This window comes from Dunckerocampus dactyliophorus, chromosome 13 (assembly GCF_027744805.1).
Source record: "Dunckerocampus dactyliophorus isolate RoL2022-P2 chromosome 13, RoL_Ddac_1.1, whole genome shotgun sequence".
In the NCBI taxonomy this organism is placed as follows: Eukaryota; Metazoa; Chordata; class Actinopteri; order Syngnathiformes; family Syngnathidae; genus Dunckerocampus; species Dunckerocampus dactyliophorus.
In genome coordinates, this window is record NC_072831.1 from 26,674,775 (window position 1) to 26,698,480 (window position 23,706).

The 23,706-nt window shown below is 42.4% G+C and overlaps 2 protein-coding genes and 1 non-coding gene across 7 annotated transcripts in view; all 3 read left to right on the top strand.

Annotated features, from left to right (window-relative positions):
- The first annotated feature begins 1,672 nt into the window (after nt 1–1,672).
- On the top strand, nt 1,673–15,133 carry atg9a (ATG9 autophagy related 9 homolog A (S. cerevisiae)). Of its 2 annotated transcripts, XM_054796170.1 has the most exons (21): nt 1,673–1,920; nt 2,036–2,088; nt 2,763–2,831; nt 2,923–3,077; nt 3,186–3,229; nt 3,430–3,494; nt 3,578–3,727; nt 4,953–5,094; nt 5,173–5,313; nt 5,386–5,506; nt 8,291–8,466; nt 8,540–8,662; nt 9,276–9,463; nt 9,533–9,686; nt 9,761–9,940; nt 10,601–10,813; nt 10,890–11,128; nt 11,589–11,706; nt 11,802–12,060; nt 13,836–13,981; nt 14,065–14,958. In XM_054796170.1, the coding sequence occupies exons 4-21, from the start codon at nt 2,975–2,977 to the stop codon at nt 14,071–14,073; spliced, it is 2,571 nt and encodes an 856-aa protein (XP_054652145.1). In that variant the 5' UTR covers nt 1,673–1,920; nt 2,036–2,088; nt 2,763–2,831; nt 2,923–2,974; the 3' UTR covers nt 14,074–14,958. The 2 variants fall into 2 exon arrangements, with proteins under 2 accessions (XP_054652145.1, XP_054652147.1); XM_054796172.1 differs by lacking the exon at nt 9,761–9,940 and having other exon boundaries at nt 14,065–15,133.
- On the top strand, nt 14,986–15,058 carry trnak-uuu (transfer RNA lysine (anticodon UUU)). Its single transcript has one exon. It is a non-coding gene; the product is annotated as a tRNA-Lys (tRNA).
- A 1,255-nt stretch (nt 15,134–16,388) lies between the features above and the next one.
- pcnt (pericentrin) overlaps nt 16,389–23,706 on the top strand; it is a 46,567-nt gene continuing 39,249 nt past the window's right edge. For 3 of the 4 annotated variants that reach the window (XM_054796154.1, XM_054796155.1, XM_054796156.1), the window contains exons 1-7: nt 16,389–16,582; nt 18,249–18,278; nt 20,711–20,890; nt 21,247–21,351; nt 21,513–21,662; nt 22,410–23,305; nt 23,372–23,698. In XM_054796154.1, coding sequence (XP_054652129.1) covers nt 16,535–16,582; nt 18,249–18,278; nt 20,711–20,890; nt 21,247–21,351; nt 21,513–21,662; nt 22,410–23,305; nt 23,372–23,698 — 1,736 coding nt within the window. In that variant the 5' untranslated portion in view covers nt 16,389–16,534. The remainder of the gene's footprint in view (nt 16,583–18,248; nt 18,279–20,710; nt 20,891–21,246; nt 21,352–21,512; nt 21,663–22,409; nt 23,306–23,371; nt 23,699–23,706) is intronic. The other variant, XM_054796157.1, reaches the window with a different exon arrangement.

The following is a 23,706-nucleotide window of genomic DNA, read 5'->3' on the forward strand; positions in this document are numbered from 1 at the left end:
GTCCATTTTTAAAACATTGGTGGAGCCATATCAGCAAATTATAGATCAGGTCCAACATTGTCCATAGGGCGCACTATACTGTAACGACGCACGTACAGGAAGGGGTGTGCTCTAATTGCTCTGTCTGGACAGATGATGACTTCATCCTGAGACCCATTTACCTCCCCATCAGGCAGCATGACAGTGAATCTTAAGGACCACATTTGACAATGCACCACCCCCCATCACCACCACCTCGCAGCTCGTTCCCGACAGACAGTTGGGTAATTTAATCGTCCCGCCGTGACAGCCTGCAGCACAGTGCACATACTCCAACACACATGAACAATGAAATGTCATTCAGATGTAGATGAACTTAACATATAAGGTGTATGCAATGACACTTTTTCTGGCACTACAGTAATACGTACTCATATTGCAGATGCTTTGTGATTTACAGTGCTATGCTGTGCTATCTGAATGAGGCCTAATCTCCAATCGGGACCATTTAAATGACCCAGATCACTATAATTAGCAGGATTACAGTGGCGATTCCTCCTGAGAATCTCTTTCACAAAGAGCTATATGTCTGCATCGTATAAAACTGGAAAAAGTACATTTCCTGCTTAGTTGTATCTGCAAAATACACAAACACTTAACTGGCATGCATGTGCAGTGATTACTGTATTCAACCGTGTAACTAAAGCAGTGCACAAAAAGCCCAGCTGTCCCTCCAAAAGACACAACAACCATATTTAAATATTCAGTGCAGGCAAACAGTGACAGAAGGTGGGCTTGAGTGTGCAGACCTTAATCTTGGTAATGCACTGTCAGCTCCTGTATCTCGTTGGACAAAAAGTAGACACTCGTATGACTTCAAATGATATATAGATTACTGTAGTGCACCAAATGGAAGGATTGTTAATCGCATGTCATGTATATTTTTAAGAGTATTTAACATGTACTGCACAAAAGCCTTCTGCTGCATTTAACCTGTCAGAATAGTATAAACATCAGTGCATACACTACAGCAATAATAATAATAATGGCAGTGGTAATGGTTTGCACATAAAAGGTTACATGGAAGTACCTGTACATCTCACGTCTACAGTTTCACATTCAACATGTCCAAAGAAGAGTAGGAAAAAGCAGAGCTAATTGAATGCTCACACAAATGACTAATAAAATAAAATAACTTCCTTTGTTCATTATATACCAGCTTACCATTATTATTAATAAAATAAAACTGTAAAGATATGTAATAGTAGAGTTTAGTAGTTTGTAGATAGATTTTACAATATATATTAATATAAAAAATAAAGAGTTGGCAGACAAAATGTGTAATCATACCTTAATTAATGATAAAAGAATGAATAGTAAAAGACAACATTTCAGATTTATTCTTATTAATGTTTATTCTACAGCTTTCCAAGTAAATTTAATCATATGTATTTCTTATTTACATCTTATTTCGACAAGCATGACTGCAAAGTGGTGCTATGAGACTCGACCAATTGGTGGCGCAAGTTCCCTGATGGAGAGCCAGTGTTTACAGAAGGCGTGTCAAGGGTCAACCTACCCCAACTTAAAGCCCGCCTTCATTCAAATTCTATTGGCTTCTGCATAAAAACATCCTATTTCTCGTTTTCTGATTGGCTCTACCCCCCCCCCGCGTTGACGCAAGCTGCTAGCTACTTGCTAAAAATGAAACCTAGCCTGCCGCGGATGAGGGTAGGGAACAGAAAACGAAAACAAACCACTTGTCAGGTGAAATTCATGCATAGCAGACGGTTAATTATTACGTCAGTTGCTGAAATTGACACCGATTGACGCGGACTTTACATGCAGCGACACCGACGAGGTGCATTTTTGCGGACAAGGCGGCCCTCCTTGATGTCAACAACAACACCTGAACCACTTCCATTGCTCCACCTCGCAAATGTATGTTACCTGCAAACAAACCCTCGTCAAATTTGTGTGTGACCATCCCTGTCATTTTATGACATTGTGGCCTTTGATCAAAAGGCTTCACGCTCGTATCCCCTTTTTCTCCCAGTTGGGAATGTTGAACGTCCACTTCTGGAGGGGATGCATTGTCCAGGAATGGAGGTAAGCACATCTATGCAGCACATATTCCTGTGATAGTGTCTCATTTAAGTAGGTCCACCAAAAAAAAAACGGATATACAACTGGTGGCTCTGCAGATGCATGGAGTGACGCAATCATGGCAACAAATATCTCAAAGGAACGCTTACATCATCTTGTACAGTTCCCGAGATTATTGTGCTAAAAGATAATAGGAGGGTGTGCTAAACGTTCAGAATGTCATTGGCTAACATGAACTGTCACACGTGTTAAAAGAAGTTAAGCACGAATGTAATCAAATAAATGCTGTCATTATAGCCGGGCGTTTAATTTACCTAAACTGCAAAGAAGAAGGGGTGTTAATTGCAAGCAGGCTTTGGAGAGCAGTCCAAATGTGAAAGGCCCTTTATATATAACAAGTTAATTGTTTTAACTTTAATAAAGATTTGGAGTGCATGAGAAAGTGGAAAGGAAAATGTAGCCCTCTATTAACAATTATATTGCACACACTCACCGACATTTTAAAGTCCATGCAGTGGTAGATAAATCATGGTACTTCACATGCAGCCACTGCCATATTGTGAAGTTAATTAAAAAATGCATCAGGTTGCCTACAACCACAGCTTTTAATGCCAATGTTTTTTTGACCTGATGCAAATTAGAGATCCCAGTTGTTACTGTGCTATTTGCTTTTGTAGACCAAGCACCCGGCCGCTATAGGGGACTCCGCAGTTCATTGAATAGAGGCGTAAATTGGAGCATTTAAGGTATGTTTAATAAATAATCAAATGAAAGTTATTTGTCATGTTTACTGCACATTATCTTTTCTACCTCTCCCCAATGTCGTCCATTCTGCAGGGAGTAGCGGCAGCCGTGGCGACCCGGTGGTGAGACTGACGCTACTCGAGCGATGGCACACTTTGACACAGAGTACCAGCGCCTGGAGGCATCATACAGCGACTCTCCCCCTGGGGAGGAGAACCTGCTGATGCACGTTCCAGAGGGAGCTAAATGTATGACACACAGAAAAAAAAAACACATTATCGCCTCTTGGTTTTTGTATACAATGCATTAGTAATGCGTAACCACAGCATTCCTAACCTTTAGTTACATTTTTGCAGCCCAGTGGCACCACATAGAGAACCTGGATCTGTTTTTCCAGAGAATATCCTTTGAAATATTCATGTTTGCACATTCAGGTTTATTTCCCCTCAGTGAGTGTAGGCAATAGAGGCACACAATTATCTTGCTGTAACTTGTGTTGCCAGCTACCTAGACATGGCTGTGTGTTGACTCGTTTTTGTGAGGTACTGTAAATTATGATGTCCAGTACTGGCTAATACAATTTTCCTGAACATCCATTACATTTATAATCTGCATCAGAAGAATGGATTCACTTGTATGCTGCTGGGAGAGATCTTCGAGCTGGTGTACGCATCCTTTTCATGTATCTTTTGGAATCCTCTGTAGAGCTTGACTTTGTTTCTAATAGGTTTGGTGAATTTTTGTGCAGTCAGTTTCTGTTTGTGGTCGGCTTCACCGTCTTCCTGGCCAACTGCGTGGACTACGACATCCTCTTTGCCAACAAGTTTGTGAATCACACGGATTCGTCAAAGGTCACATTGCCCGACGCCTTTGTACCGGTGGACGTCTGCAGTGGACGGTGGGGATAATTCACTTCAACTTGCAGAAAATATACTGAATGGTTGCCTTTTTTACAAGATTGGGACTTGAAACAATGTGTATTTACTAGGCCTGTCACGGTAACACATTTTGCTGGTCGAAAATTGTGCCATAAATTATCGACGATAATCGTTAATTTCGACCTTTTTTTAGGCCATATTATCATTAAGTTTATCATTCAGTGATCACATTGTCATGTCACATTTGAGCCACTAGATGGTGTTCAAGTGTAGTGTATCTGTGAGGCACAGAAGATGCCTATTATAGCACTTACGAATCACAGGGCGTCACCACTTCACATACCCTGGGTATCTCGAGCTAGCGCCGTCCGGCACGACATTCACTTCGCTGATCAAACGTCCCAGCAAGCACACCAACCACCGGGCCGAATGCCCAACAGCACATCCACACTGGAGCTGAGGCAGTGCAAAGCCTCGTTTTTGTGCTTTCACTTATATTAGCCTTCAGAGTATTAAATCACTACGTAGCTAGCCCCCGCCTCCACGTACTGTGACAAAGACGCTGAATAGCTGGCGGGAGTCTCACGCTTTCCCTTAATTGGACTATACTGCACAAGCAATGCGCTCAGACACAAGCAGAGTGAACCCTCTTGTCATCCAGCCTGTGCGCTACAGATAGAGGAGGAAATGGAACAGGCGTACGTACATGTCGTACATGTCAATTTATCAAAGTGTCATAATTAGTGGCAGGCCTAGTATTTACTCAATTCATAAAGTCATTTATTTATATCACCTACAGTAAAACACTGGTTAGCGTCATTAAATCGTTCCAGAAGATCCGACTCCGACTGAAACGGCGCAAACTGAATCCATTTTTTCAATAAAAAATAATGTAAATCCAATTAATTCGTTCCAGACAGCAAAAATGTTAACACAACACCCGTTTTGATAGTTTTACAATTATAGTTTTATATGCCGTAAGCAATTAAAAATGAATATAAATGATGAATGAAAGGGATAAGTGGACATTTAAGGTTACTTTTACCTTCATTGAAGACGTGATCCTTGATGTGAGTGTTCCCAAAGACACGACGTGGCAGCAAAACACCACACGAACACCGTCTTCCTGTTATGCCATGAGTACAGTGTGCACCCTTAGTAGTCCCTGTATTTGTCTGAGCAGTGTATTTAGCTCTGTAAACACAGTACAGTAATAGGAAAGTTATGTCTTTCTTTATCTGACAGCATCCGAGACAATGCATTTGTGATCTTTGTGCTGATGATCTCTGGGGTGTTTTGGCTACACCGCCTGGTGAAGTTCATCTACAACGTGTGCTGCTACTGGGAGATCCGATCCTTCTACATTCACGCCCTGAAGATGACAATGGTGAGACCAGTCATCCTTGTAATGCTGGCTTTAGATTTGGTTTTTTGTGTTTAACGTGTGTGTGTGTTTTTTATTCAGTCTGAGCTGCCTTATGCAACATGGCAGGAGGTCCAGGCCAGGATAGTGGAGATCCAGAAGGAGCACCAGATCTGCATCCATAAAAAAGAACTGACAGAGTTGGACATTTACCACCGCATCCTCCGCTTCAAAAACTACATGGTCGTTATACCGAATATGTTTTTTATCTGAAGAAGCGCCATTTAACCTCAACACCACTTCTTGCCTCTGCAGGTCGCCATGGTGAACAAATCTCTCCTTCCCGTGCGTTTTCGACTTCCTGCACTTGGAGACAGTGTGTTCTTTACCCGCGGCCTCAAGTATAACTTTGAGCTCATCTTCTTTTGGGGTCCAGGTGTGTGTTTGCATGCCAGCTGGATTTTGTTTATGAAGGAGTGTATTTTTCTTCAATGTGTAGTACAGGGGGTGTATGATTTACATGATGAGACATTTCTCTCTTGTGTTGGTTATTTTGGATGTGCATCAAGGCAGTGTAAGCAAGAAAAACAGGCATGGAATCACATAGCCAGGATAGCTGCCATTGTGACTGCAGTGTAAACAGACAGATAAGACCTGGCCTGTCTGGCTTTTTTCAGTGTCATTGCTCTGTATAGCTGTTAAGAACAGCGTGGACACATTAGACCCTGCAATTTTACCACCTCGGAAGTAGTATCAGAGGTGAGATGCTGCCTGTGTGAAAGGGTATTCGGCAATGCAGAAACCTGAGTGTGAGGTTTAACACCTGACACTCACTTCTCCTGCCCTGTTGTGCTGGCGATTGTCACTGTCCGACAAGTAAAGGAAGATCTGCTTTCGTTGGGTTCTGTATGAAAATGAAATGCACAGGCCGGATCTGTTCTTACGCCTCTTGTGTACCCATTTTGCTGGATTTCTGTGTAAAGAGTCTTGGAATACTACACTCTACAAACTATGAAACACTTGAACATTGCTGGAAACAAATTAACCAAAGTCAAAAGAAGTATTTCAGAAAACACATTAACAAAGGGTGAAAGGGTGACAATTTAGGTTTTCAAGAAACACATGACCAAAAAACAAAACGAGTTCCAATCACACAAACCGGAAAGAGAATGTACCAAAGCTCAGACTGACAGGAAAGGAGGCCAGTAACGGTGCATGTTGTTCTAAAGATTAGCTCTAAAGGTGTGAGTGTGCTTGGTGTGTTGAATAAAGACATTAAATAGTGGAAAACAAGGCAATCAAACAGCGGTGAAAGCTTATCTCCCGCGTCAGACATCATGAATGTAGCAGATGAAAATAGCGTATTTTGGTCATGGGTTTCCTGAAATGCTCATTTGTTGTTTTGTGTTGCACTTCTCGGCCACTGTAGAATACAGATATTTTAAAAATGCATATTTTTCTATGCGTTTTGGCCTTGTCCACACGCAGATGTAGTGTTTTGGCCTTAAAAACTGAGCCTTTGGAAAACTCAGACCTGAGTGGTGTTTAAAAACCCCCCAAAAAACTCAGGCTTCAGCATTTGTGTGTGAGAAGATAATCATGTTATTTTTTTTATTTTTGGGCCAGTGTGATAGCATGAATTAATTTGACATCGAATAAATATAAACATGAACACTCAACACACACATAATAACGTCATCAAAGCGTACTTTTAAGCATTCACACCCAGCACCAGCATTTGGGAGCAACGGCGAGGTGAAATAAGAACGGGAAAAATCTGTCTATTTGTGGCAGCACCAGAGAAACTTTCACTTTGCCTCCGAGCACATAGCTATGATGCATTCAAGGACTGCTGGGAATAAATGCTGCGCGAAACAATGAAACAAATCTACGTAAACCTGTAAAAACTATAGGCTTTTTAACTTTATATTATTTTACCAATAAAATAATAGCTTTTATTTCCAAAATGTATATGCATTGAATAAAATTTGATGTAGTTATTGACAAAAATATTTTTTAAAACGTGATTTTTTTTTTTTTTTAATCATTGCTCTTGAAAGTTTTCCACAGCCCGGTGGTTGGGGAACCCGAGTGTAAATGACCATTGATTTTAAGGATAATGTAGACATGATTGCACATCTAATATATCACTGTATTGATGAACAGAGGCGCTTATAATGCAGCCAAGTCAGCCGTTCACAGGGCATTTAATCGATCGCAACTGGAGTGTTCGGGTAGTCTTAGAACAGTGGTTCTCAACTGGTTTGGCTGCGGTACCCACTATCTATCACCCCTTCATGACGAGTGGCGACCCAAATTGGTCATCACTACACACAGAGTCTTATATTTGTATTGTATTTCTAATAAAAAACATTTTCAGTATTTTAAAGATTAGAAAAAGTGTCCAGGTTCAATATTGTAAACTACTGGTTCACACTAAAATAAAAACAATTCCTTAGCCTTTAATTTGTCTCTTTGTTTTAATTGAACTCCTGAAATCAAATACATTTTGCGTGACATTCACAAACGAACGACTCGGTACTCCGAATCGGTTCTTATACGTCATTTAAAAGAGTCATTCAGAAGAGATCTGTTTGCGAACGTCACATCTCCACCAGGCAAGGACCCGCGACCCACCAGTTGAGAATCATGTCTTAAAAGACAAAACCATTCTTGTCTGGACACTATGATACTATCATACACCATCTCCTCACACGAGAGCTGTCCTATCTAGTAAGACTAGTGTTTGTCTCGCCTTGGCATTGAGCGTGAACTGATGAAGCCTGCTCAGATGAGAGGCAAAACGTCTTCTAAGATATCCTGAACAGTCCAGTTGCGATCGATTCAATGCCCTGAGAAAACAATGACCTGGATGAATGAGAATATTCACAGGCACAAGTCCCTGTTCGTGTGGACATGGCCTTTGTCTTGTCCCTCGACTTTTACCCATTTTTCTTGACATACTGTAGTTGCTCCTCATTTCTCAATCACTGAGTCAATAGTTCCATGTTGTATACTGTGCTCATTGTATTCAACCGATCACCTGGTGTTGGAGAGGCGCTGATGTGAGGGATTTTATATCATGGGCTTTTTACACATGAAAAAGTTACATTGTACCTCAAAATCTTTACAATAATCTCCCACAAACAAATGTGATTTGGACAAAGCCTGAAAAGATGTTAGTGGTCTACAAGTGGTTACTTTTTATGTACTTTTTCAGGTTCTCTGTTTGAGAATGAATGGAGCCTTAAGTCGGAGTATAAAAGAGGAGGAAATCGCCTGGAGCTGGCTGACAGACTGGCATCGCGTATCCTGTGGATCGGCGTGGCCAACCTCCTCTTGTGTCCCGTCATCCTGGTGTGGCAGATCCTCTACGCTTTCTTCAGCTACACAGAGGTACGACTGGTTCATTCAAACAATTTTGTCTGCCGTTGAAAGACCTGAAGACGTTGTCGGTGTGTTTGTCAAGGTGATCAAGCGAGAGCCCGGTTCTCTCGGGGCGAGGTGCTGGTCTCTGTACGGTCGATGCTACCTGCGCCACTTCAATGAGCTGGACCATGAGCTCATGTCTCGCCTTAGCAAAGGCTACAAGGTTAGTTATCTAGTATAGTAGACCCTTTCATACTGCTGATGGAAGCCATGCAAACCACTGAAAATGACTCGAGCGCAGTGCTGGTAGAATGGTCTGGTGCTGCATGAGTGCTGCCGACACTAGGTAACTGTGGTTCATTGAGGGGAAGTGTGAATTCCAACATCTGCTATGACATTCTTATGACGACAAACCAAAAACACATCCAAGAGGATCAAGTTCCTTGCTGAGCAGGTGATGGAGTTGGCCTCCTGCCGAAGGAATTAAGGTAGAGGAGCGCAAGGTGTCCAACATCCACTAGCTCCACCAGTGATGTCATCAAGGAGGAGTCAAGAGGATTCCAGTAACAACCTGTGCAGCTCTGGTGAATGCCATATCCAAGAGAATTAAGGGAGTGCTAGATAACAATGGTGCTCACACTAAATCCTCACACCAACGACACAATTTGGACATGTGTGGTGCCTCTATTTTAAAGTCATTTTCAGTGGATAGTAAATCTATACTGCTCCACAAGCTGAACACTTGACTACTTTAAAATTTAGCTTCTATTGTATTGTCCCTTGCTTTAGGGTTATGATGTACATGAACATTCCGTCCTTTTCTTTGTCGTTTGCAGGCTGCCTCCAAGTACATGAACTGCTTCCTCTCTCCTCTGCTAACCGTGGTGGCCAAGAATGTCGCCTTTTTTGCAGGGTCTCTTCTGGCAGTCTTGATCACGTTGACCATCTACGATGAGGACGTGCTCGCGGTTGAACATGTCCTCTCCTCGATTACGCTGCTGGGAGTGTGTATCACAATCTGCAGGTAGGAGGTTGTGCCATTAAGCAAAGAGTCTTTTGGCGTCATATGAGATGCTTCTCGCTGTCTCCTTAGGTCATTTATTCCAGATAAACACATGGTCTTTTGTCCGGAGCAGCTGTTGCGCATCATCCTGGCTCACATACACTACATGCCTGACCACTGGCAGGGCAATGCACACAGATATGAGACCCGGGACCAGTTCTCCCAGCTCTTCCAGTACAAAGCAGTGAGTATGAATACCCAGCTGGCCAAATGGGCATTTTGACATGTCTCTATATGAAGCAAGCGTTCTTTTTTTAGGTGTTCATACTAGAGGAGCTGTTGAGTCCTGTGGTGACACCCATCATCCTCATCTTCTGTTTGAGGAGGAAGTCCCTAGAGATCATAGATTTCTTTAGGAACTTCACCGTAGAGGTGGTGGGGGTGGGAGACACGTGTTCCTTTGCCCAGATGGACATCAGGCAACATGGGCATCCGGCGGTATGTTTACACCTGGACAGGTCTAATAAGCTCCTGTACATATCAAAACATGTACGTACAATTACTATGATAAGAATGCTTTGCTTACTGTGGATCCTCGCATATTCGCGATTCAGCATTCACAACCCCGCAAATTTGTGGATTTTTAAATCCTACCTTTTTTTGTGGGAAAATACAATAATTCACAATCCATAATTTGACCTATATTGGCAGAAAACCCATCTCATTTGTCCTACATTGGAGGTGAATCAGCTTCAGATAACAACCTTACCCACAAATCACAAACCAACAGGAGCTTATCAACTCAATTGCCTCCCTCACTGACAGTGCAACCAAAAAGAAAACATGTGGAACACACAATGTAACTGCACCACACAGACTGCGGGTATCGAAATAGATGCTTACAAACTAGTGTGCATGAAAAACAATACTTTTATTTTAATAATTTTGTACTTATAACCCGCAAGCCATGCCGGGAAGCCCACACGCACAATTCCCCAACAGGAAGTTACCCGATTACCGCAACATTCTGCTTTACTGGGTTCTTTTTAAAGAGGCACGGGTGGATGCATTTGCGATTTTGCTGGGTTTTTGTGTATAAGAAGCTTGTGTACATGAAGGAGAGCATTGCCGTAAGATGCGTGTCTTTGTCATCCATAGTGGATGTCTGCGGGAAAGACTGAGGCGTCCATCTACCAACAAGCGGAGGACGGCAAGACAGAGTTGTCTCTTATGCACTTTGCAATCACCAACCCCCAATGGCAGCCTCCCCGAGAGACCACGCACTTCATCAGCCAGCTGAAGGAAAGAGTTCAGCGAGAGGCCACCGGGGCACCTCCAGACTGTCATCCACTCTCCCTCTCCGAATCTGAAGTACTGTGAGGCACTCGAGCTCTAGTATGGCAGTGTTGAAGGTTGTCCATTAATTAGATTTTTTTTTTCTTCATAGCCGAGGAGCCTGATTGCTAATCTTCTGGCGGCACCGTCCACCCTGGCCTCCGTTCATTTTGGCAGGGATGGTTCATTGGGCAGTCATGCAGCAGCAGCGTTAGCTGCCAGTGATGGGGCATCTGCCTTGCGCTCCCTTTCCCCGATCAGCAGCAGTTTTCACCTGAGAGGCAGCATGAGTGCAGCCTATAGGACCACTGGACATACCTCCGCCATGAGCAGGACTATGGCAGGCTCCGGGTAGGAACGTTTTCCATGGGAATTATGCCTAATATAGTACTGCTTTTAAGCTAAACATAGGATGTATTTTCTCAAGTGGCTTTCACTCTAATTCTTCCACTCTTCCACGCCATACCTCAACTGTTCGCTGGGTGTCCACATGAACAAATAAACACCAAACTACAAATAAGTACCTTCCCTCGGAAAATAATTAGCTGGCGGTGCTATTAATTAACTTTACATTCTGTCCACAGCATAATGTGTCATGATAGATGTAATTTAGAAGAGACATGATATCTGTAAAGCTGGAGTTTTAAGAGACTTTGCAGCATGAAACATTTTCAGCTAAAAAGTAGGGGTTGGGGAAAAACTGAAAAGAATGAACCTATGAAGAATGATATACGCACCTTCCATTTTGGTGTTGCCTCTTGTTTTCACCTTGAAATGCCTATCTTTTCATCTTTTGCTCTATTCCCAAAAGGATGGATGCTCGAACTGTGAGTTCAGGCAGCAGTGCTTGGGAGGGTCAGGTGACCAGTTTGGTCCTGTCAGAGTATGCCTCCACGGAGATGAGCATCCATGCACTTTACATACACGAGGTAAGAAGAAATGTCTACGTTGTCTTTATATTTCGTCAGTTTTTCTAAATATCGCATCTCCTATTTTATGGTTTCCTTTTATGGTTTCCTCACAGCTGCACAAGCAGCAGTCGCGCGGCGAGCTCTCGCGTCACACGTGGCACAGGCAGGAGAGCGACGAGAGCAGCGACAGCGTCCCAGACGAGGTCAAGAGCGTGCCCAGCTCACGCTACAAAAACTTCCCTCGCTCGCACACCTTCCCCACATCGGTACCCAGTCCCTCTACTGTCATCCCTTCTTCGGTTTCTGACAGCAGCGCCGCCATGGGCCAGGAGGGGGCTTCATCGCAACAGAGCAACCAGCGCAGATACAGTGGTAAATAGAGTATAGAGAGCCGACCTCCATCAAGGCAGAACAGTACAAAATCCTTTATAGCTGAAATTCGTCATTACAGTAGAATGAACACATTAGTGACAAAATATTTAGCAAACTATTAGAACATGGAAATTGGGTATATCCCTACTATTTCGGGGGTTCCGATCCAAGACCTGTCCCTCAAATACTGAAAACCCACAGACAATGGGTGCACCCATTTAAAAAAAAAAAAAAAAAAAAAGCCTAGTTTTGATACGCAAAACCAGGGGCCAGCAACCTGCGGCTCTTCGGCCTTCTTGTTGTGGCTCCCTTTGCTGAGCTCGGTGATTTTTTTTTTAGTGTGAGTTTGAGTTTGAGTTTAGTTTAAGGACAGTGTGCAGTTTCATTAAAAAGATGTCTGCACCAGATTTAGCTCAGAGTTAATTTCCATCTGCAGTCCTCACATCATAAAATACAATACAAAAATACAATAAAGGTTTTAACACTGATGTAGGGGAAAGTGCATTGTCGAAAAGAATTTGAAATATCCGACTTACCTCAAGTCCTTGAATGCAGCCTGACTGCGTTCTGACTGCTGATTGGATGAGCAAGGGAAGTGACTGTGTCACCCTGCCTGTGACTGCTAAGAGGCGGGGCACAACAATACGTTTTTTTCACTTTTACGTCTCCAAATACCATTTGCCTACATTTGTCGCCAGTCACTTTTGGGAAAATAAATCACCAAGAGGGTTTGGAAAGTCTCCAGATTTAGCGAGAAAATGGCCAAGTTGGCAACACTGGGCTGCACATGAAATCGTGAGGGGGAAGCTGTTCACAGATGGAGAAGACGTGAAAGAATCGTTAATAAAAATGTCAAAATGTCAAATGTTTTTAATTCTTTGAATTAAAAAAAAAGAAAAATAAATTATTCAGAAAATGAATGCCTTCCTCTGCAAAGACAGTCAAGGACAGGCTCAATAGAATGGTTATTGATGGCAATTCAGCACAGCCATAAACACTATTGAGCAAACAGCACATACCTTTGCAAAAATGTGAACTCTGGTGAGCTCTTTTATGTTAAAATTGGCCTCTTTTTGTTTTCATTTTAAATAAATTCGGGAACCACTAAAAAAGGCGTTTTAAATTATTTCAGAGTAGGCCTACACATGCTTGCTGCACTTTTATTTGTTGAATTTTGTTGCTGTAACCGGTAACATTTAAAAAAAGATTACAACTTCGACAAGTTTATAAACTATGTAATATTTTGCGGCTCTAGACTTTGTTTTTTTACTGGAAGAGGAGGCAAAATGGGCCTTTCGATGCTAAAGGTTGCCAACCCCTGCTCGAAATCCTACGACAGTGGTCACCAACCTTTTTGAGATCAAGATCCCTGGTCTCCGCCATGAACCTACGCAAGATCTACCCCCAACCATATGTGTGTGTGTCTGTGTGTGTGTGTGTGTGTATATATATGTATTTATTTTGTAGAAAGTAAAGTAATACAGTGATACATACAGGCAAGGAAAAAAAATTATTAGACTACCTTTGTTTCTTCAGTTTCTTGGGCGGCGAGGCGTACGGGCGTGTGCAATGGTAAAAATGCGTGCCTGTTGGCACCTTTTAAATCCAGTTTTACACATTAAACTACTATAGGCATACATACTGTATTGTGTCTTGCCAAAGCATCCCCCCCATCCATATGAGCTGACAATCAAAACAGAGCATCTTTGTCAAGGCAGAATTTTTACACTTGCATCAGCTCTGTATGAAGATGTTATTTTTTTGTCCTCTGGCAGATTCTTTAGGGGGGAAAGTGGTGACAAGGTCAGCCCGTGTTCCGATGGGAGGGTGGGCTGAGGATTATCAGTCGGCAGCACCGCGCCGCCATGAGTCACTACCAGAGGAGAGCTCTGAGGATGAGATGCCACCGCACATACACAAGGTTGTTTTTGTGTGCGGAATTTGCACAAAAAAACATACACTGGAAATAAACTGACACTCTTGTTGTATATGTCACTTTTTAAGGTTTGTTAGCCAAGCCTTGGGATCAACCACTCCTAACACACATCACCAGTCTTGGCTGGATCTTTCTCCTGGGGTCTGAGACGAAGAAGATTTGTCTACAATGGTCATTTAATTTATCATGTGGGACTTTCATGGATGAAACCTACACAAGTGGAAATGTTTTCTATAGAAGCTCTTAATACATGTTGCCCAGTAAGAGAAGGTCCTGTATTTGTCGAAAGATAACACACCAATATCATGTGGTGTGTATTGAACTTGCAGGTTTGTGTACAAATTCAACAGAAATCACGTTGCACTCATGTTGTGGTTATTGGAAATCTATTGTCTCTGTAGAAACATCTGTGGATTCTTTTGCAGCTGTAATCCTAAGCAAACGTGTCACCGGCACAAGTGCATGACTATCACGCATTAATTCCAACCAAGAGAAGTGCATCATTCACTCTCTCAATATAAACCCATCCAGCCATCCATTTCCATCACATAATAGCGTAGAAGCATTACTTTTTTTTTTACGTTTTTATGTCAATACAAAAAACAATGATGCACTTTAATGACTTAATGCAGAGGCTGTAACTCTAGATTGTTTGCATGTGTTTTAATGTTGTAATGTTTAAATGAAATCACTTATGAAAAGGGATGTGTGCCATAATGTTAATAAAGGCAATGTTTACAGTTCGGCAAGCTGGCGAGTCAAGGCAGGGTGTAGTGATTTAGTGCTAGGGTACAAAATGTGTGTTTATAGTTCCTGTAAAATAAACATTTTGTACAGATGTTAGTTAAGCTATTAAACGGAAGCGAGCAACTGTGTGTCTAGAGTCGTAAAAGCAAGCGATTAGCAAAATTACAAACGCTGTGTTACTGGCATGGCCTTCCTTTGTTTTTGTTTTGTTCAAGAGCTCATGGCCAACAATCACAATCAGAGCCCGGATAGCTCAGTCGGTAGAGCATCAGACTTTTAATCTGAGGGTCCAGGGTTCAAGTCCCTGTTCGGGCGGTTGTTTTTGTTTGATGAATAACTGTGTTCCGAATGTACAGTACTGTATAAAGTCGATCCTGCTGCTACTCCTATGAAGCAAATAACCACTGAGAAGGCACATGGCACAACACAGACGGGCTAACTGTTCAGGTCAAGACACTGCGGTCTGCTTGCACCACAAACAGAACGAGCTCTTGAGGGCAAAAATGTACGCATTCTGGACAGAGAAAAAGAATGGTGTGAAAGAAGAGTGAGGGAAGTCATCTACGTAAAGGTTGAGATGCCGTCTCTAACAAATAAACAACAACCACCTTGGTCTGAGGTGGGTCCAAGACTATCATTACATGTGAATAGGATGCTAACGAAGGTGACACCACCCAATGACCATTGTTGACTCCCACTCCATTGTATCCAAACGATCGTCATTTGACACCACTCAAGAGCCAACCATTCATGTCTGTACCTGTCTCCTCCTTTAGTGGATAAATACATAGGATCTTGCACCAAGGTCCTAGACTACAGCTGTTCTAGTCTGGTGTGTATCCCATGTAGTCTTTCAGCATGAACTGATGAAGCCTGCTCGGATGAGAGGCGAAACGTATTCTAAGACAAATTCGGTGACTGGACAAATATTGGAAGAATACAGCTCGGCGACTGGATGTGAATCTTGGAAGCACAGCTCAGCGATTGGCGACAATCTTGGTTGCAGTGTAGCTATGTACCGAGGACGACCTAGAAACCAATTTATTATAATACAGTAACATGTTAAGTATGGATACATTTTTGTAACGTACTTTATCACAGTTTGCAAATGCGTATTATTTCAAAATATGACTTAAATAGAATGTAAACGTTAAGTTATTTATCGCAACAGATAGTGATTTAAGTGCTAAACTCATACAATAGAACGATGCTGCCTCCTAACGGTGAAATTTTGGTGTAGCTACATTGAACACAGTGACGAATTTGAGCACAACGATGCTAATTATTGACACGTTGTTTTGGAAAAATACACTTATTGGTCCCTATATTATTGTCACAAAATAACGACATCATATATTGCTCCGTTTTTAAGAAAACAATATCCTCCTTCTCGACAGTAAATTTTATTAATCTTATTGGCTTCCTGATTGGTTCCCGGACACACTTATTCAAAAGTGTAACTTCATGCATTCATTTGATTGGTATACTAGTTTTCGCTTAACATTGGAAGGCGGGTCTGTCCGCCGATGCGAAATCACACCCACAGCCTATTGGACGAAAATGTGACACAACGAAATTTGATTGGCTACTGTGTTCAGAAAACTTCACCGGGGGCGGGGCTGACCCGCGTGGCGGCCATATTGAATACTCGATTTGACAGTTGTGTCTCAAGGAAGCTTAAAAATTCACACAAGATAACTAACTACATGTTTGGAGGGAACAACTCTTGTGCTTTTCCCCAGTTAGTGCAGGGCGTTTGTCCTACGTTTTTAATATATTCATAGCCGAGTAATGGATGAAGATGAACGCCGGAGAAAAGTAGAGGCTGGGAGAGCTAAGGTTAGTTGATGTGGAGCACACGCTGATGTTGGAATGCTAACAGTTAGCCAACTCTTTTGTCATGGATTGTCGCTATTTACTGCTAACTACACCCGATTAATACCTCTTTTGGAGAGTTTGCTACTACCTTGCGTCATTCCGGTGCTGAGTTTTAAGTCTTAAGGGCGTCAATTTAACTTAAAACAGTTTGCCGCGCGTAAAATGCGACTAGAGTGGCGATAACAATAACACTGAGGTTAGAGAGTCGTGTAAATACACAGACTTCTTCTGAATATAGAAAACGACTCCCTTTTAAAACCACAATAAAAAACATTACATATAACATAACAACGATTTAGCATGTTTGATTACTTGTGTTTGAGCGCTGCCTGTGCACGCTGCACTCGGAGCCAATGATGTGTGATGCGTTACTTCCGGTAAGCTTGCGGACATATTTGGACATATTTAGTAGCAATGTTACAAACCCGTATTTTTTAGCGAAATAAAAAATCTGACACTGAGCGTGCGCGATCTATTATGAGAGTCCGTGGGGACATCCTTTTAAACTGCAATTTTTTCACACGATATCTATTGTATTTTAACATGTTAGGTAGATAACTTCTTCGTTTTCAATTTCGTATCGGATTTTTTTGAGTGTTGGACCGCATCAAGTCAAATTAGTGCTTGGAAAGTTAAGAACAACTTTAAGCCTTTCAAACTCATTGACCAGAGCTTCAGGAAAGATAAAAGGTACATAGGATATTCATTTACTTTAATATCTATCTGCAGACAAAATTTCATTAAAATCTAATTGTGCGAAATCTGTTTTTTTACCCGGAAATACTACATGTTGCATTTGCATTGTGGTCCTATTTTCGATATGGATGCCTTGATTGTAAATATAAAAACAAATAAAATATGGATAATTTAGATATCCATCAATTTTTTATGCCGCTTCATTATAACAAACTATATATAAAAATAGATTAAACATAGATTTTCTCAAATATGGAGTGGATGTTGATGGATTTGATACATTCCTGCTATCGACGTGAGTTCGGTGTTTCATGAGGTTAATGTGGGGTGAAAATCAATACACAGCGTGCTGCTGCACTGCAGTGCTAGGCCTACATGAAAAATATGACACTTGATTTTCTTCCCTGGACTTCTCGATTTATCAAAAAAAAAAAATGTAAATCGCTACTCTGTTGACGTTTAAAACAGATTTTCACAGCCTAAGTTTTTATAGATTTTGTAGTACGGGTGCACTTGCCAAGGTCAAGCTTGTTTTGACTCAATGTTGGAGCATGGGGACCAAAGGCACTATTTTCGGGTATAATCTGCTGTAACGTCCTTAATATTTGGGGTAGAGAAGTTAAAATCATGCTTTATCTGATATAATTCATCACAGACTTGATTTTACAAATTTCAAAATTTTGTAACATTGCTATATTTAGTGGCAATAATCAATAACCAGGACATTTCTAGATCAATCCAACCTCGTCCTTCTGTTTGGCAGTGACTAAGAAAGTGACATGATGAAGTGATTATTGAATAGATCAGTGGTAATAGTTCACCATAACGCTAAAAATAAAAACAATACTTAGTCTGATTGTAAGCAGGTCCAACGTGCTGTTACGTTTAATGTATGGTATTTAAACCCAATCCTTGATGTTCCTCATGACAGAAATCCTCCAACGTGCCACAGTGCCAGTCGGTAAGTAATGAAAGCAGCGACAGGCTCGGAAATGTATCTTTGTGGGGTGATCAATCAAGGTGTCCTGCTTTTCTACACAGTAAAATCTAAGTTCTCTCTAAAAAAATCACCTTAAGACAGCCAGAAGAAATTTGTGTAGCATCAATAGGCGTATTAAGTCGGTTACTTGGGGTACTCCGACTCCGACACTTCCCCAAAAACATGCATGTTAGGTTAATTATCCATAGATGTGGATGTGAGTGTTGGGTTGGCTATATGTGCTTGTCTGCCAGGGTGTTTCCCATCTCTCTGCCCAAAGTCAGCTGGGTTAGACTCCAGCTCATGTGTGACTAATGAGGACAAAAAATGGATGGATGAATGGATGAAAGTTGGTTGCAAGTAGGGCTACGCAATTTTGCAAAACATGTGAATCACGATTTTCTTGCTTAGAATTGAAATTGCGATTTTCTGGGACTCCCAGTGGGCTTTCAGCCTGGCGTTCTTCATGGGGTGTCCCGGAAAGATGGTTGTCTGGAGTTTTTTTTTTTTTTTTGTAGAAATGAATAGAAGGACAAAATAATAAATCAAGACAGAAATGCTTATGAATGATTTCCAGCGTAGTGGAGCCAACTGGAACTGGCTGGTGAGGTGTGCTGGGTGACAGGGAGAGTGAGGAGGCTGTCAATCACTGACAGTGTCAGGTGATTCCTTGAGTAAAATGGCAGTGTTTGTTTGTGATGCAGCTCATCAAATAACACATTTTAAAAATGAAAATCAACAACAATAATAAAAATAACAGATTTTTTTAGTGCACTTTTCATTCCAGTGGAATCTCAAAGTACTACAGTTAAAAAAACAAAACAAGGTTTTAAAAACAATCAGACTTAAAGATAAAATACTGCAAATTAAAAACCAACATCAGCCGTAGACTTTTTCCCCCCCCCAAAAAAGGAGCCACGGTGCAGCTGCACAGACGGTTCCAACCCCCCACGGTACAGAGTCTGGTGGAGGGGGAACGTTGAGGCGCATGCTGCTTGTTGATCTGAGGTGGTGGGCGGATGTTTGGGGGGTGAATAGTTCTTGTAGGTAAGTTAGAGCCTGATGCAATTATGGGTGAGCGGGCGGATTTTGTATTCAATCTGGGATGAGACAGGGAGCTAATGCAATGATTTTAGGGCGGGTGGGTGATGTGTTGATATTTCCTGATTTTCATTAGCATTTCGGCGGTACTGTTGTGGATGTTCTGTAATGTTTGGATGTCCTTGCCGGGGGTCCCAAAGTAGAGGCTGTTAAAATAGTCCAATCTTGTCCCCCCCCCCCCCAATTTTTTACTTTTGCAGCAAATCATGAGTGATGGTGGACGTGGTTGCACTTACATCTCACGTTGTTGCTATGGTAATCCGGTGCTGCATGGCACATAAAAAAAAAAGTCACATTTCTCCCTCATTGAAAATTGCAAAACTAATTTCATCTGGCATCTTTGCCCTGGGTTAGTTCACAACAACAACAACCACAAAACAGCACTATTGCGCTTTCGCCTGACACCGTGCAGTCACATGTAAGCGGCCTTGGGCTCGGCACAGCTTGTATGGCTCTAATATCTTTCACAGGAATTATCAGCACTCAGTAGGAGGATTGCACTGAGCGAGCGACGAAAGCAGCAGTCAAAGGCCACTGTAAAAACAAAATCAATCTCGTAAAAGAGGTCGCAAACGCGTCATTCCTTTCACACACGGGGAAACGTGAGCATGCGTGAGTCATCGTCACACGAAGCAACAAGTAGGTCTCCCAGGGCCATGTCATCTTCAATTTAACGTGCACACACTGAGGTTTTCCTCCTCCTCCTCCTCCTCTGTGTATGTGTGAATGGCTCCACCCCCCTCTTCTCGGTCTAGACAAATACCAAACCTTATTCAGAGTTTGTGGATCCCTCGGCACAGTGAAATGCTTAAATAGGTAGGGGGTTTTATCACAGGAGGTAAGATCCACATCTGGGAAAACTGCTCCCCTGATGGCAGCATCTACCAGCGTGTTAGAGACAGACAATGTGAACTGCTCTGTTTTGATGTAAGCTGCTTAAAATGAGAGCATGAGCGAGAGCAACAGCCTGATGTGGAGTTTTGTCTGATTTTTAAGTAAAATCAACAATCCAGCATTTCTACTGCTGACATGTGGAAAGTGGCACTTTTTTGTTTTTTTGTTTTTTTTATGCCTTGCTGTCATTCTCTGGTGTGATCTATTTTTTTCTCTTTTTTTGGGAAATTCAACTACCATACTTTAAAACACTCATTCACCAAGGATGGGGACAATCAAGAAGAACACCACACTTGAGTGAATTTTCACTTTCTTCAGTGATTTTTCACCTTTTTGTTGTACATAATGCTGCTGGTGTGGTGGTGCTCGGTGGTCCTGACCTACGTGTCCGTCTACCTCTCCTTGTCCTTCCTGCGCAGTTTGCTAGCTTCCGACAGAGGCGGGCGAAAAGCAACGGTGCGGGGGCGCCGAAAAAGACGGCGAAGAGGAAGGGCCAGGCTGTCTCGCAGAATGACTGTGCGACGCAAGACCCCCGCATAGAGCCCACGCCGTCTTTGCCGGCCAGTGGTAAAGAGCCGGATGGGAACTCCACACATGAGGTAACTACAGGAGTCTTTTGTGTGCTCGTAATTTCCATGATTACAATTTTATGAGACATGCAGTGTGTGTCAAAATGATTTGCAGTCTCATTGTATGCTTTAACAAGTAGCCCATGCCCTCTTGCTCAGTAAACATACATTAGAGAAATGGGTCACTAACCATCATGTTGCCTGCAAGCCACGTTGTCATAGCAACCTGGCCTGGATTAACTGTGACACTGTTTACAAGCTGGGTTTTTTTTGCTTTTTTTTTTTTTTTTTTTTTTTTTTTTTTTTTTTTTTTTAGTACATGCGTTGCAACATTGTGCACATTTTCTTGGGCAAAACCTGGCTTAAACGGTTGTGTAATCTCTCAGGAGGTGCAGCCGAAGGATGAGCATCTCACGACGGAGCCTCTCCTCTCCTTTGTCAAACTGGGAGACGAGGAGCTGGTTGCCCTCACAAGTAATGAGCAGCTACAGGTAAGCGTAGTCGATGCTAGCTTTATCGTGCTTTGCGGGTGCTTCTTTCATGTGATTTGGACCAACAAAAAAACAACGAAAGAACTACTTGGCTGCACAAATGCAAATGATGACACTGACACTAAGAGTGATGATATTCCTTTTTTGTTACTGCTTTAAAGCAGTTGAAGCAGGCTGTGGAAAAGCGCAACGAGATAATTGCCAAACTCAGCTCCAACCTGCAGGAGGCCCGAACTGATAGAGATGAGGTCCAACTGAAAGTGCAGTCACTCACTGGTGAGATCCAAGCACTGCAGAAACAGCTCCAGCAGGTAAATCTTTAATTATGGTTTGTTGCTCCCAAAATAAAACCTAAGATTCCACATATGGGGGAAAAAAAAAATAGCGCTTTTCCTCAAATCTGGCCTCCACTATTAACAGGTGCTATACCTCTATTAAGCCTAGGTCACAACTAGTCATATGGGCTTCTATTAAAGTCACCAATTAACCTAACATGCGTGTTTTTAGAATGTGGGAGGAAAGATGCATGCATTTGTTTTATCCATCCATTCATTTTCTATGCCACTCATCCTCACTAGGGTTATTATCCTCACTAGGTAATTATTTCTTCAATTCATAGCATTCATTCAGTTTTTTATTTATTTTTTTCTTGTCACTCACACATTCTAATGATAGTTATGGTGCTCATTTTAAGACGGTTGTGATCAATGAAGCATCAAACAACATCAAACAATCCAGCAGCTAAGGCATAGTCTATAACTAATGTTTTTTTATTGCAATCTCTGCTATTGTAAGGGTATTGAAAATATTATTAAAAGATTTGTTTTGTCTATAAAAAGTAGTTTAATACATCTTGGAAAAAGAAGGGTTGTCTTATAGTTACGGTTGTTTTGTATTCGGGACAACATAGTATAAAGTTATTCCATATGAAGTCATAGGTGCCTGGCACTCGTAGCAGTTGAGGAAATGAAAACCCCCAGACACTATATAAGGAGATGCAGCTTAATACATTTGCATGGAGAAGCTAAACTTACACCTCTGCTTTTTCTGTGATTCAGACGAGTGTGGACTTTCTTCGCCTTAAAAATCAGTCTGGAGCAGAAGCTCCTCACGTTGTGCAACAGCAGCAGCATCATGGCTCCCACAGTGAAGACCTCAGTGTCGAGGATCTCTCCATGGAGCAGCCGGGATCTGCAGGCCTTGGCTCCCAAGCGAGCGTGGAAGGCTTGGGCCCAGACAGCGAGACGGAGACGGACAATGTCCTGCACGAGCTGAGGGCCAAGCTGCAAGAGGAAAAGGAGAACAGCCTTCGCATATGTGCCGAACTGGAGCAGGAGAGGGAGAATCACCAACATGTGCTTTCTTTACTGGAGGAACAAAAGCAAGGCTGGGAAGAGGAGCGGAACAAGAGGGAGGTGCTGCTGCAGGAACTGCAAACCCAGCTGAGCAAAGTCCAACATCACTGCACTGAGCTACAGCAGGTCAAAGAGGAGAAGGAGATGCTCAACAGAGAAATGCTGGAGCTGAGGAGCAGACTTGAGGAGATGGAGGCAGAGAGAAGAGAGGGCGAGGAAGAAACCAAATTCACCCTCCGTCTCCAGAGCATCGAGGATGAACGACTTAGACAGGAGGAGGAAATGAGGAGGGTGAAGGAGGAGTACAAAGAGGAGCTTGAGAGAGTCGGCCAACAGTTGGAAGAGAGCGTCAAAGAACTTCAACTCAAAGAGGAGGAGGTCAGGGGACTTAAAGCTTCTAAAGATCTTCAGAACCAAACAAAAACTGCGTGCTGCGTTGAGATGAGCAGCGCTGATGAAACCAGTGTGGACACAATGAATGTATCGGCACCTGTGGACCTTCTGATGGAGCGCTACTTGTCTTCTTCCTTTGCAGAGTCTTCACTGGTTCATGAACATGTTGAGCCTTGTAGTCAGCTGGACATGTCTGCAGACCAAAGGTTTGAGCACCCCTCCTAATTTGTGTTTTTATTCATCTCCTAATTGCGGTCATTCCTTCTTTACAGCTTTGAGCTCAATAGCCAACTGTTTGCCGACCAACCTCTGCTCTCCATTTCCAACTGTGCCCCAAGAGAGAACTCGGACATCTACAACAGCTCCCCTTGCCTTTCACTGGCTGACAATTCAAACGGCCGATGGCTGAACGACTCCACTTCTGGTCCGATGAACGGCGTCTCTGAGCAGCTTTTCAATGGGATGGCCCGAGAAAAAGAGCTGTTGAATCAGCAGTGTGGAGAGCTCCATCAGGAACTGGCAATGAAGGACCACGACTTGAATATGTTGAGACTGGAAGTCATCAAGATGGCTGAAGAGCTGGAAGAGGCTCGGAGCAGGTAACCAT

Bases quoted from the DNA above. Each gene is read 5' to 3' on its own strand.
- atg9a (XM_054796170.1), top strand. From the start codon at position 2,975: ATGGCACACTTTGACACAGAGTACCAGCGCCTGGAGGCATCATACAGC. The intron at 3,078-3,185 runs GTATGACACACA...ACATTTTTGCAG, and splicing joins CGTTCCAGAGGGAGCTAAAT to CCCAGTGGCACCACATAGAG. The intron at 10,814-10,889 runs GTACTGTGAGGC...TTTTCTTCATAG, and splicing joins TCTCCCTCTCCGAATCTGAA to CCGAGGAGCCTGATTGCTAA.